Genomic DNA, 12,142 nt, shown 5'->3' with positions numbered 1-12,142 from the left:
GGGCATCACGTAACTGCTCTTTTTGTTCTTGTTTTAAACAGGGGCGATCTTCGGGAGAGCCTTCGGACTCTGAGAGTTTACAGCTTTGATTTTACACTCAGCTTTTGACACTTCCTTTAAATTATGTTTTTATTAAGATTATTTTATTATGGGGCAAAGGTATTTGGAAGACTTTGTGACTCACGTGGCCCATCCTGTGTGTCGGCCCCTGACAGCGTGCGCCCGGCATCCACACCCCACGTGGGCCCCGCCGCACTCGGCCGAGGAGGAGGAAGAGGAGGAGGAGGAGGGCGGCCCCTGGGCGGGAGTGGAGGATGCCCCTGCTGGGGGAGCGCCCGTCGGTCACCTTGTTTCTCCAACTACCTCCCGTCGTCGTGGATTCACGTGGGTAGCCGTGGTTTCCCTGGAAGGCCGAGGCCGAGGCCATAGGAGGCGCCGCGCAGACCCAGTGCCCGGAGGGACAGCTCAGGACGCTCTGTGCTGGTAGCCGGAGGGCAGCGCCGCCCCCGGGAGCAGTGAGAGGACGGGGCCTCGGTGCCCACGGTGGCCGGCGGGGACGGTTCGTTCGGTGTCTGCAGCGTAGTTTCTGAATCCCCGTCCTCTGGCCACGCCTCTCCTCCTGGGGCTGGGCCGTACTCCTTGCATCAAGGGGTTGCTTAAAAAAAAGAACAAAGCATCTTTGGGGGAAACTGCCTCTAGAAGCCTCTCCTGTACCGACAGCTTTGCCTGAGGGGAGCTCTTGCTTCCAGAACGGTGTTACTGCAGCTGAAACGCAATCCGAAAGCTATTTTCTTATCGTGGTGCATCAACAGGCACCGCGGTGCCCGCTACCCCTAGCCAGACTCCGTGTATTCTCTAACTTAAGAAATAAATGACACAGAACGGGACCCACTGCGTGTGTCGTGCTCCTGGCGCAGGACGTGGCCTCGTGCCCCGGACCCTCAGCACCTGCCTGCCCTCTGGTGGGGCGGCCTCAGTGGGGGAGCCGAGCTTTGCTCAGAAACTAAGAGGAGCCTTTCCTTCCTCCAGGGCTCAACGCCGGCAGGACGGCTTTATCCGCCCCGGGTCCTCCTGTCCTGGCCTTGTGTGTCCCAGGCCGAGTCCGTTCCCTGCGTGTGCAGTGACCTTGGCACCCGCCCACCCACCCTCTGGCTGCTGAGCCCACGTGCTGGCGGCAACGCGGTGTGCGGGGCAGAGGCTCAGCCTGCACTGCCCTTCCTCGCAGCCGGGAGAAGCCGGGTCCCCGGGTCGGGGAGAAAACCATTTCTTTGTTACCGCGTGGTGCGGTTCCTCCGTGGATCCAGAGGAGCGGACTTCCCCGGACGCCTGTCCCCGCTGGGGCCCCGGAGCTGGGGTTTGCCCTCCCCCGGCAGGGTAGCCGCACCCCCTCTGTCCCCATTCCCACCGCCCCAAGCCAGGCGTGTCCCAGCCCGTCACGCCGGCCTCATACCTCGACTGCCTCAGCCGCGGCTGATGGGGTGAATTCTAAGCCCTGCTGCCCCGGGGTCGCGTCACACAGGATGGTTTCCGAGAGAGCCGTTCCCCACACCAAGGCTCTGACGACAGCCGCGCTGCCCTCCCTGCAGCAACGGGGCCTCGGCTGGGCGTGGGGTGGTCTGCAGAGCCCCGCGGTGCGCCGATGTCCTGCCCGTGCCGGAGCGCGCTGCAGCTGACCCGCCATCGGGTATCGGCTCCCCGGGCCTGGGGGCCTGAACAGCCCTGCCCCCCGCCCCCCCCCCCCCCCCCCCCCCGAGACGGCAGAGTCGGGCCGGTTCTGAGCCCCAGATCCCGGGAGAGCTGCCCTGGACCCGGCGCCCCTGCTCCTCTGGCTTCCCGAGCAGCATCTACTCTGTGCTGTCCTCACGGAGCCTCTGCAGACCTGTTCAGGCCCCGGGCCGGGGTGACCGGGGGCCCAGGGGCCGAGGAACAGGAGGCAGGAGGTGACCAGTCAGGACACACATCCATTATCCGCATGTCTGGGAAGCGGTGGGAGCGTGGCGCCGGCCCTGGCAGCTGCACGGCCCCGGGGCCCCGGGAGGGGGAGCCGTGCATTCCGGGGCCCCGGGCGTTGCCCTGTTCCACCAGGTTCCGTATTTCCCCGTGGCTCAGACCCCGAGTCCAGGGGCATCCTTGTGTGTTTCCCCTACTACCTGCCTGAGGTAGGTTCTGGACGGCAGCCGCGACCCTATGCCCCCGCTCCCTGTGGTCTGGAGCCTGCGCTGGGCGAGGGGGCGAGGAAAGGCTGCAGAGCGTGATGGCCGACGCTGCGGCAGGAGGCTGGAAGCAGGAAGGGGGGCTCGGGGGGCTCCTGGAAGCAGGAAGGGGGGTGCAGTGGGGCAGGGGGGAAGTTGAACCCAGAGCGAGCAGGCTCCTGCAGCGTGGGAAGGGGCCCTCCGGGGGGGGAGGCGGCCAGTCGAAGGCCCTGCCGCAAGTGTGTTCAGGGGACGGGGTGGCCGTGTGGCCGTGACGTGGGCGAGGGTCAGGAGGGGGCGAGGGCAGAAGGGCCGGGCTGCGGAATTGTGGGCCCGCTGTTCCGACTTTGCCTCTGGTGGAACGGGAGCTCCTGCAGGGCCCTGCGCCCTGACGCCACCCGACGTTCGCTGGCCATCTCCGCTCTGTGTGCGGACCTGGACGGGGGTGGCCTGAGCAGGGATCCTCGCCCGGGGCTGGAGGGAGCCTGGCGTGGAGGTCAGACCCCTCCTGGCAGGCGCTGGTGGTGCTGGGGAGACACGGGCGTCAGTCTGATGGTGACCGTGGGCCCCCGCCCGCGCCCATTTCCCGTCTTACAGAGGAAGAAACTGAACAGCGGGAGCACTTGGCCGCTGAGGGCCTGTCTCTAAGGCCGAGCTGCACCTGCCCGGGCCCCACGCTCTGGGCGGGAGGAGCCCCGCGCTGGCTGGCCTCGTGGATGGGGGCGGGCGCGGCACTCCCCACTCAGCTGCGCGCAGCGGCTCACCGGGCGTCCTAGAAAGAACCATCCTCGCCCCAGGTGTGTGGAATTTATTAAAGGGCTGTGACGGTCACAGGTTCCAGCAAAGGCCGCGGTGGGGGCTGCGGAGTGGCCTGTTGGCCCCGGAGCCATGTGACCGAGTGGGCCCTCCCCAGGCTTTCCCAGTGCACATTCCTTCTGGTGCGTCTCGCTGCTGCATCCGAGGCACGAGCCTCCGAGGAAGCAGGGCCGTCCTTAGAGCTCGGCCCCAGGGTGGCTCCGGCCGTTTTTAGCAGCGCTTTCTGGAAGCATGGTTGCTGGGGTTTCGTGCGAAGAGCCATTTCTCAGCTCCACGGACCCGGATCTGCTCGGCTCGAGGCCCCCGCACGGACGGCCAGTGGGAGGCCATCGGGGGAGCGCCCCCTCCAGGTGGAGCTGGCCTCCGCCCGCCCGCCGCCTGGACCCTCACAGGACGCAGCAGGTGCAGGAGATGGGCCGGCGCCGCTGGAGCTGCTGCTGGAGCTGCTCCTTCTCTGCCATCAGCACCTTCAGCCTCTGCTCCAGGTTGCCCAGCTCGGCCGCCCACTTCTGCGGGTGCCACAGAGCCAGAGTCCACGGCGGGGCCGCCTGGGGGGGCCCCCTCCACCTGGCCTTGAACCGATGGAGGGGGTCAAGACCCAGGGGCCCCGGGTGGGGGTTGAACCGATGGAGGGAAAGACCCAGGGGGCCCAGGGTGGGAGGGTGATTCCTGGAGGCCACTGGGAGGCCCGCCGTCCCCTCGAGGTGGGAGCCGGTCCCTGCTGTGCCGCACCCCTGACAAGTCAGGCCTGGGTCTGGAGGGAAGCCGCCTGACCCGACTCCCGCCAGCATCCCAGACCCCGGCCCACCCAGCCTCTGGCGCCTCCCAGTTCCGTGGCCACTTGCCCCCCTCTGGCCGTCAGCCCTTGTCCCTCTCTGCTTTCCTGTGCCCGACGTGGGACCGAGTCCAGCACTGACTCCCTCCCATCATAAGGGCCTCCCCCAAACGCAGTACAGTCTTCGGGTGCTCCTAAAACTTCTCGCCATGCCCCCTCCCCCGGCTGGCCCAGCCCACACGGGGCGGCGGTCACCGCGCTCAGCCCCTGGGGGCGGGGGGCGGGGGGCGGGTGCCGGGGCCGGGGAACACGCCGGCCCTCCCGGGAGCGCACCTGCCGGCACCACTCCTGGATGGCGTGGACGGACAGCGGGCCCTGGGTGCTCCCGTCCCGCCGCAGGAACACCTCACCCTGGTCGGTCTCGTAGAGCTGCGGCTGTGCCGGGGCCCGGGGGCCGTGCACACTCAGGCGGATCACCTTGGGGGGGCGACGGCGGCTCTGGCAGGCTCCTCGGGGCGCCTGGGGCCACCTGGGGTGCGGGGGGCTTCGGGGCCCTCCTCGGGTCACGGCCCCACCCCTGCCCAGCCCAGCAGGGTTGAGGCCCGGACGGACCTGGACCCTTTCCGGGGGACCCACCTTGAGGGGCGTGCTGGCGGCCGAGGTGCTGACCACGGGGATGAAGGAGAGCGTGTAGGCGTCGGGGAAGACCTGGGGCCGGAAGCCCTGCAGGACCGAGTCCACCAGCAGGCGCACGCGGTCCTCGTCGCGGTGGCCGCAGCGCACGCCGTGCACCAGGCCGCTGTCCTCGACGCCCACCAGCAGGCTGCCGCCCCCGCTGTTGAGGAAGGCGCACGCGTAGCGCCGCAGGTGGTGCTTGAAGGCCAGGCTCAGGTACTCACCGCCGCCGCGCTTGAACTCCACACTGCGCGTCTCGCTGCCCAGGAAGGCGCCCTGGAAGAGGCGCTCCTGGCCCAGGATCTCCTGGTGCGCGATGGCGCTGTCAGAGCGCGTGCCCCCCGCCTGGCCCCGGGACCCCCGCAGGGCCCGCCCCGGGGTGCTGCTGGGGGGGCTGGGGCAGGGGCTCGGGCCGCTGTCCTCCTCCTGCGGGGCGGGAGGGCGGGGGTGAGCCGGAAGTCAGCAGCCCCGAGCCCTGCCGCTCGCCCGGGCGGGGAACCTGCGGGGTCCAGCTCTGAGCCGCCCCTGCTCCTTCCTGCCGGGCCGCGGGGTGCATGGCGGGTCTGACGGGCTCCCCCGCCTGCGGTTGGCGCTGCAACTCCTGTGGCCAGTGCCTTCCTACTAGGGTACAGACCCGGAGGCCCTGTGACAGCGGGTGAGGGGGCTCCCAGAAGCCCGCCCCCTCCTGGTCTCCCTGGGATGCCTGCCTCTTGCTTCCGGACCACGGACCCGTCCCCCCCCCCCCCCCGCCCCCCGCGCCCCCAATCTCCTGCCTCCTCCGGGCCCCTGAGGCCGCATCCACCGTTTCTGCTCTGTTCCGCTGGCCTGGCCCCGGCCTCCTCGCGGCCTCCCTGCCTCCCTCCCTCCAGGACCCTGGGATGCAGGGGGACTCTCCGTCCCCCCTAACGGGGTTCTCTGCTGCTGTCCCTGGCTCCTGGTGGCCTCCAGTCTCCAGCCAGCGTGTGTGGGGGGCTTGGTGGCGCGGGGCACGGCCCCACCCGCCCCGCAACCCCCAGAGAAGACAGCTTATCAGAAACCTGAGGAAACTGTCCCGCACACGTGCGCACGCGCCTTGAAGTGCCAGCCGCAGAGCTGTTCGGCTCTGCAACAATCTAAACACAGAGTTTTCATCCCAAAAGAAAAGGAAAGCCAAGTGCCCTGGCGTGGCCGCTCCCACCCCCGTAGAGGACCCCTGCGGCCCCTGGGGCCTGGCCCCTGCCCCCTGGCCCAGCTCTCCTTCAGCCTGAGCTCCGGAGGCACCAGACGGCTTGTCCTTATGCACGCAGGACGGTCCCCCCGCCTAGGACGTCCTTCCACTCCCTAGTCCCCGCTGGGGCCTCCGTCCTGCGCATCTGTCCCTACAGCTCTGTGACGCCCGCAGCTTTGTGACTCGTCGGGTCCGGCTCTGCTCCGAGCTGGGGGCTCCTTGAGGGCAGAGCCGAGCAGCCCACACTTTCCTACCCGCCTCAGCCAGCACGGATCCTGCCCCCAAGTGGACAGTGCATACCCTAGGGCCTGGGCTGGCCCGGGGAGGATGGACAGGGGGCCCAGGGAGGATGGACGGGGGGCCAGGGAGGATGGGTGGGGGGCCTCAGGGAGGATGGACAGGGTCCCAGCGAGGATGGGCAGGGTGCCCGGGGAGGATGGACAGGGGGGCCAGGAGGATGGACGGGGGTCCCAGGGGGGATGGACAGGGGACCCGGGGAGGATGGACAGGGGGCCCGGGGAGGATGGACGGGGGCCCAGGGAGGCCCCGCGCGGCCCGTCTTCCAGGCTGGAGCTTCCAGGCTGCAGCCAACCACCGCCCTGTGCTGAGGGGGCAGCGTGCAGCGCCAGCCGCAGGCTGTGGTCATCGGGGTAGCACATCCGACCCTGGCTCCTCAAAGACACACCTGTACCCCCGCCCCCGCCCCTCCCCCAGGGCGAGGCTCTAGGGTTCTCAGGCCGCACTTACCTCCCTGCAGTTTGGGGGCCCCTGGCCCTCCCCCAGCACCAGCTCCTTCCCACGGGCCGCCAGCTCCTTGGGGATCTGCTGCTCCTCCCAGGCTGCTTGCAGGAGCCGGGGGAGGGAGGCCAGGGTGTCCTCAGGAGCCGACACCTGCACCAGCGCGTAGGCCCTGCGCGGTCGCCTCACCACCTCGATGTGCTCCCGTGGCACCCGCAGCTCCAGCCGCTCCAGGGTGTCTCGCAGCAGGCAGGTGAGCACGGGCACGGAGAACTGGGGGTTCAGGTGGCCCACGTAGAGAATGTGTGCGCCGGGTGCGGTCTTGAGGCCCGAGTCCTGGGGCAGGGACTTGTTCCCCGGGGGCTCTTGCAGGGGCTGCTCGCCTGGGGGCTCCATGAGGGGCTCCTGCCGCTGTTTGCGGTGATCTCTTCCTGGGGGTCTCTGGAGAGGTCTCTCTCAGAAGGGCTTCTGGGACTCCTCACTGCCGCCTGTTCCTCCCAGGACCGCCCAGGGGGCGCAGGGGGCACTGACACTCCTGGGAGGTTCACAGTTGGGCAGGGCTGGCTGGGCAGGAGCAGAGGGGGGAAGGGTGGAGGGCCAGCCGAAAGGGGCCTGCGGCCCGCCGAGGCGCAGGAGAGGAGAGGGGAGCCAGGGCCGAGGCGGACAACAGAGCGCGTGGGCCTGCCCCTCCATCCCACAGAGGGGAAGACGGAGGGGATGTGCCCCCCAGAGGGCAAGCGGCCCAGAGCTCAGGTCTCAGGGCCCCGCCACGCCCCTTCACGGGCCCCAGGTGTCCTGTCTTACCCCCCAGTCCACAGGCTGGAGGAAACGCTTGGGATTCCCTGGCTATCAGAGATTCCTGCTGCCTCCAGACCTCAGGGAAACCTTTTCAAGGGGACCTCGGAGAAGCAGCCGCCACCCAGGGGTCTGAGGACTGGCAGCGGCTGCAGTGCTGCTTGCCCTTGCCTGGTCTGAACCTGGTGTGAACCTCGTGAACCTGGTGTGAGCCTGCTGTAAACCTAGTGTGAACCTGGTGTGAACCTGGTGTGAGTCTCGTCTGAACCTGGTGAGCCTTGGCTGAACCTGGTGTGAACCTGGCGTGAGCCTGGTATGAGCCTGGTGTGAACCTGGTGTGAACCTGGTGCGAGCCTCATCTGAACCTGGTGTGAACCAGGGGGTTTTAGAGCAGACATCTTTCTGCTTCAGGCACACTGACCGAGGAAAGCTTTGGCCCCTCCCCAGAAAAACGGCCTCCACCCATACACAGCTAATTTGAGGCGGCTGTGGCCCTTCTTAAGAGCTCCTGGTCTAGACGGAGGCCTCCGATCTTGGTCCAGAGAGCAGAAGTGAGGGGGGGGCAGAGCCGGGGCCCTGAAGTACGCCCCTCCCGCCGGGCCAGGGGCCTCACTCCTGAGCTGTGCCCTGTGTGGCCCACAGCAGCACCTCCACTCACCCCCACACGCCTGACCTCTGCTCTGCGTGGCGGGTGCCACCGGCCTGCATCTTTCCAGAGTGGATCCTTGGGACAGTCAGGGCCGGGAGAGCAGTGCGGCTGGGGTGGGGGCGTTCAGGACCAACAGGAACAGGAGGAAAGGACATGACCCTCATGTCCCGATGTTCCTGGGGGAGCGTGGGAGGTGCCAGCCCTCAGCTCCCACAGACCCCTGACCCCCAGCCAGCAGCTCCTGGGGACCCTTGGGGGCTTGGCGGGGCAGCCAGAGGGAAGCTGGGGGGAAATGGGCGGGGCCGGGCACTGCCTGTGATCTCACAGGAGTCAACAATGCCTTCCTGGCCGCCTCAGGGCCGGGGGCCACAGGTCCCCACCTTCCCCTTTAGTCCCCAGTCCCAGGCTTCACGAGCGCAGATGGCCTAGCTACTACCAAGATGAAGCAATGCGCACGGTTGGTTCCAGGTCCTCTCCCTGCCCGGGGCGGAGGCTGGTGGCCAGAAGCGCCCCGAGAAATAGGTCAAGAATTGCCATTCCCTGTCAAGGACAGGCCTGTCACCTGCTGCTCGATGGGCCCGAGACATGGGGGATACACGGCCTCTGTTAGCGCAGCTGGGGGTGGGGGGGTGGTGGTAAATGTTTCTGCTGTGCAGATGTGGGTAGCCCAGTCCACGCAGCTTCCGGAAGCCCTGAGTGGGCGGCAGAGGCTTCGGCCGGGGAGCCTGTAGGGCCGTGGGGGCGCCCCCTCTCCGCGCAGCCATCCCGAAGAAGCTAAGGGCATCTTGTTTCCCCTCGGGATGGAGGAGAAGCTTGGCGGGGGAGACGGTGTGAGGTGCCAGGGCATGGGGGCGAGGGCCGCGGCTTGCCCTGCCCTGTCCCGCGGGCCATCCCGAGCCACTCAGGTGGGGACCGCATGGCCTGGCTCTGCTGCCCGGGAGGGAGGCCCTGGGGCTGCGCTGCCGCAGGGACCTGGCGGGCCTGGCCAGGGGCGCGACTGCGCAGCGTGATGCTTGTCCCAAGGCCCGCGGACAGGCTGCCTTCTGTGCGAGGTCTGCACCCCCGAGTCCCCGAACAGCCCCCGCGCTTACTGGGGTCCCTTCAAACACTGGATCGCGTGTTTCCCGGGATCTCTCCTCACCTTACATGAGAGGAACGTCCGTTCCACGTCCTTGCTTGGGGAGGGCGCGAAACGGTCACCGTCAGCACTGAATACATGTAGGAAATAGGATTTCAGACGCTGGAGTGTACTGCAGTGTAACCGGGTTATTTGCAGCATCCGCTTCCTAACTGCAGTGGCCGACATGGGCTCGGTGTTCCAGGACGAGCAGCCCCGCGTCCCCTCACCGGAGGGCTGTGACCTTCCTGACACTCTCTACTTGGCACCTAGAGGGAAACAACTCTTGAATTTAAAGTTCAGACCGTGAGTGGACCCAAAGCTGAGGGAGAGGGCAGCTGCGGATACGGCTGTCTTCGTGCTACCTGGGGAGTGTCCACTTGGTGGCCCCACGTGGTTGTGATCCCTGAAAGCACAAGGATGGGTGCGTGAAGGGGCAGGGGCAGCGATGGCACCTGAGCTCGGCCATTGGGTGGGAGAGGCCAGGAGAGCAAACTGGACCTCAGGGGAGAGGTGGTGTGGACACAGGCCTTGGCCATCTGGGCCCCGGCACTCTGGCCTGTCTTGAGCCCTCCCGTTGCGTATGGGCACCTGCCTGTGGATTCCCACCCACGTCCCACAGGGCCCAGCCCCAGCCTCCCACAGGAGCCTTGGGTCCAGTGTCTTCACCCTGGGACTTGTCACCTGTGGGCTCCTGAAGCACCCGCAGTGGCTGTGGTGTCACAGGCCGGGCATTAATTAATGCAGTTATGACGCTTGGCTGCCATGGTGCCTGGACTGGTTTCCAGCTGTGGAGCTTCCTGGTGACTGGGGTGACCTGGGGTATTAGGATAAGGAGGTTGCACAAAGCTGAGGGCAATGGAGGGAGGGGGATCTGGGCTCTCCAAGGCAAGAAGGTTCTCTAAGTTTTCAGCTTTGGTTGCAGGGAGGAGGGGGGAGCCACCTTCCAGCTCTTCCGAGGAGGGGTCCACGCGCACCGCCACAACTGCAGCCCATGGAGGTCTTGGGTGGTTTCACGAAGGTGCCAACGAGAAGGGCTGTGGAGGCTCCAGCCTGACTGCAGTGGTGACAGGGACGGCGTGGCCAGCGGCAGGGAGCGGTGCAGATGGTTCCCTAAGTAGTGCCTAGACTCTACTGTCCTCTCCTGATGGTCCTCAGCGCTGGAGCCAATGTCCTGTCCTTGTCATGGGGGCGGGGGGCACGTGGAGCTGGTGTCAGGAGGCCTCTGTCCCCCAGTCCCAGAGGCCTTCCCGTCTCATGGGTGGCTGGACTGGTGGGGTTGCCGGAGTGGTGTCCCCCGCCCTGCAGCATGTGGGTACGGGCCTGCCAGAGGCCACTTCAGCCCCTCCGCATGACTGTGGGTCACTATTAGAAGGCTTGGCTTCAGGAGATCATTTCAAAAGTGTTTTTTTTCTTAGAAGACATTTAATTCTGATCCCAGGGGTGAGGGCAGAGTGAAGGGGGAACAGATCCTCTCCCCTCCTACAGCAGCTGACGTTTGGTTACCTCTCTAGTTCGGTTCCCTTGGAAACCAGGTAGAAGTGGGATGCCAACCGCTTCAAGGCGACGTTGCTTACAGTAAGAGTGAACCCTCCCTGTAAATCACCTGGATGGGGACGCTGGCTTCAAAGCCACAGCCCTGGGCCTCCCTATGCAGAGGCTCAGTGGGCCCGGGCCTCGCAGGGACCCGGAAGCGATGCCTCCAGAGTTGTTATGCCTACAAACTAGGGAGTTACGGTCCCTCGGGGCGTGATGCTGCTAGGCCAAGGTGAACCCCACTGCTCCCCTTGCACCTGAGCTGTCACCTGGATGATGGTGGGCTCTGCAGGGACTACCCCAAACAAGACTGCTTCATGCTGTCCTGCGGTGGCGGAAGTTTCCATCTCACAGCCTTCAAGGTAGCCTGTGGAAGCCCTGAGTCTGACTGGTCAGCAGGATCTGGGACGGCGGCCCGGGAGGGTGTGACAGGCACCCCTGATAAGCTGTGGAGTTTGGGGTCAAGTAGCTGTCCAAGCTGTAGCTTCCCCACTTGCAAAGGGTGTGGGGGGAGGGGCGGGCATGGTAGTCCCTCAGGGTGACGGTGAGGTTTAAACAAGACTGTGCATGAGTAAGTCAGCACGAGCAAGCTGGTACACTATGCTCTTGGCGACCAGCAGGCAGGAGAGGCGGGAGCTGGCCGGCTCCACCAGGGCAGCCCTGCAGGGTATCTGGCCTGCCTCCACGTGCTGGCGCTACCTCCAGTCCCTGCGTCTGTCTCTTGGGGAAGGATCACACCCAGAAGTTCATTGTCAGGGGTCAGTAAGGCTGTCTCTGGACGGACGGCACGCCTACCACACCCCATGTCCAGGAGCCTGTGGAGAAGACAGTCCTGCTCTGGTTCAGGAGCCTGGACCCAGACCGCACGACCGTGGTGAGAACTCACAGGGGCCAAGTGTAAAAGACATAAATTACTCCCCATGTTGACGCCAGCCATGGCGAGAATTGGCAGGGCCATCATCTGAAGCCCTCATGGCCACGTGGGCCCAACAAAGGGAAATGACCCAGCCAAAGCCTTACAATAAACACACTCACTAGAACTTCAACCTTGGCCTTGGTTTCAGAGTACTTGGCTCAAACACCTGCTTTGGTGCTTCCTGGGACCTGACCTTACATTTCCTCATCCAGAAGATGGGTTTGCTGTGAAGATTTAATGGGCCAATTCTAATTCCTGTGGAGTAGTTCACGGGCCCACAGTGACACAAGAGTGTCAGCTATTATCAGATTTTCCTGCATGGCGCCGCTGCCCCTACACCACCTCCGGTGACCCCAATAGAAATGAGGCCATGTGGCCCCGGACTGGAGTGGGCCCCAGGTCGCCACAAAGGGTAGAATGCAAGCTGGGTGAGCCTGCATCTCACCTCAAGGCAGTGACGAAGAAGATGAACCCAGCCACGGAGGTTCTCAGAGCCGCTGACCCAAATACTGTTCTTCCTTTTTTTTTCTTTTTAATACTGTTCTTCCTGCTTGGACTTCGTGTGGCTTCTGTGCTCCCCACTGTCTTGCTGCACCAGAGCGTGGCCCTCTGAGGGCAGGAATGAGCTCCACACGGCCTTCCCAGTAGGCATAGGGAAGACAGTCTGCTTCTGGGGACTGCTGGAATCAGAAGGACTCTTGGGGATCACCTTGTCCACACACCTCC

The 12,142-nt window shown here is 65.7% G+C and overlaps 4 protein-coding genes across 10 annotated transcripts in view; 2 read left to right on the top strand and 2 right to left on the bottom strand.

The window, feature by feature from the left end:
* The window catches only part of CTPS1 (CTP synthase 1), a 29,363-nt gene extending 28,476 nt beyond the window's left edge, over nucleotides 1-887 (top strand). The window contains exon 19 of the mRNA XM_077844519.1: nucleotides 42-887. The gene's annotated coding sequence lies outside the window, so the exon portion shown is untranslated. The remainder of the gene's footprint in view (nucleotides 1-41) is intronic.
* Nucleotides 888-1,761: 874 nt separating this feature from the next.
* LOC144281779 (uncharacterized) lies at nucleotides 1,762-2,978 on the bottom strand. The gene is made up of 2 exons (XM_077844513.1): nucleotides 2,788-2,978; nucleotides 1,762-2,719 (listed from the first exon to the last, which is right to left on the bottom strand). Exons 1-2 carry the CDS (start codon nucleotides 2,976-2,978, stop codon nucleotides 1,861-1,863), a joined length of 1,050 nt encoding a protein of 349 aa, XP_077700639.1. The 3' UTR covers nucleotides 1,762-1,860.
* Nucleotides 2,979-2,985: 7 nt separating this feature from the next.
* Nucleotides 2,986-8,712, bottom strand: SLFNL1 (schlafen like 1). 3 transcript variants are annotated; one of them, XM_077844510.1, is made up of 5 exons: nucleotides 7,857-8,712; nucleotides 6,413-6,967; nucleotides 4,420-4,884; nucleotides 4,117-4,260; nucleotides 2,986-3,517 (listed from the first exon to the last, which is right to left on the bottom strand). In XM_077844510.1, exons 2-5 carry the CDS (start codon nucleotides 6,797-6,799, stop codon nucleotides 3,395-3,397), a joined length of 1,119 nt encoding a protein of 372 aa, XP_077700636.1. In that variant the 5' UTR covers nucleotides 6,800-6,967; nucleotides 7,857-8,712; the 3' UTR covers nucleotides 2,986-3,394. The 3 variants fall into 3 exon arrangements, with proteins under 3 accessions (XP_077700636.1, XP_077700635.1, XP_077700637.1); XM_077844509.1 differs by having other exon boundaries at nucleotides 6,413-6,963; XM_077844511.1 differs by having other exon boundaries at nucleotides 4,420-4,764; nucleotides 6,413-6,963; nucleotides 7,857-8,711.
* Nucleotides 8,149-12,008, top strand: LOC144281782 (uncharacterized). Of its 5 annotated transcripts, none has more exons than XR_013350174.1 (4): nucleotides 8,149-8,304; nucleotides 9,124-9,388; nucleotides 9,890-11,374; nucleotides 11,565-12,008. XR_013350174.1 is itself a non-coding variant. In XM_077844517.1 (3 exons), the coding sequence occupies exons 1-3, from the start codon at nucleotides 8,288-8,290 to the stop codon at nucleotides 10,083-10,085; spliced, it is 360 nt and encodes a 119-aa protein (XP_077700643.1). In that variant the 5' UTR covers nucleotides 8,150-8,287; the 3' UTR covers nucleotides 10,086-10,353. The 5 variants fall into 5 exon arrangements, 1 of the variants encoding a protein (XP_077700643.1); XR_013350176.1 differs by lacking the exon at nucleotides 11,565-12,008 and having other exon boundaries at nucleotides 9,890-10,862; nucleotides 11,121-11,558; XR_013350177.1 differs by lacking the exon at nucleotides 11,565-12,008 and having other exon boundaries at nucleotides 9,144-9,270; nucleotides 9,890-10,353.
* The last annotated feature ends 134 nt before the right edge of the window (nucleotides 12,009-12,142 follow it).

The sequence above is a fragment of the Canis aureus genome, chromosome 13 (assembly GCF_053574225.1).
Source record: "Canis aureus isolate CA01 chromosome 13, VMU_Caureus_v.1.0, whole genome shotgun sequence".
Lineage (NCBI taxonomy): Eukaryota > Metazoa > Chordata > Mammalia > Carnivora > Canidae > Canis > Canis aureus.
The sequence above is the reverse complement of the archived record's forward strand: the minus strand, read 5'-3'. Positions and strand labels throughout refer to the sequence as shown.

Bases quoted from the DNA above. Each gene is read 5' to 3' on its own strand.
- LOC144281779 (XM_077844513.1), bottom strand. From the start codon at position 2,978: ATGGTTCTTTCTAGGACGCCCGGTGAGCCGCTGCGCGCAGCTGAGTGG. The intron at 2,720-2,787 runs GTAAGACGGGAA...GTGTCTCCCCAG, and splicing joins GCTGTTCAGTTTCTTCCTCT to CACCACCAGCGCCTGCCAGG.
- SLFNL1 (XM_077844510.1), bottom strand. From the start codon at position 6,799: ATGGAGCCCCCAGGCGAGCAGCCCCTGCAAGAGCCCCCGGGGAACAAG. The intron at 4,885-6,412 runs GTAAGTGCGGCC...CCCGCCCCGCAG, and splicing joins GGCCCCCAAACTGCAGGGAG to GAGGAGGACAGCGGCCCGAG. The intron at 3,518-4,116 runs GTGCGCTCCCGG...TGGCACCCGCAG, and splicing joins TCCAGGAGTGGTGCCGGCAG to AAGTGGGCGGCCGAGCTGGG.
- LOC144281782 (XM_077844517.1), top strand. The intron at 9,271-9,889 runs GTGAGTGGACCC...CTTTGGTTGCAG, and splicing joins TTGAATTTAAAGTTCAGACC to GGAGGAGGGGGGAGCCACCT.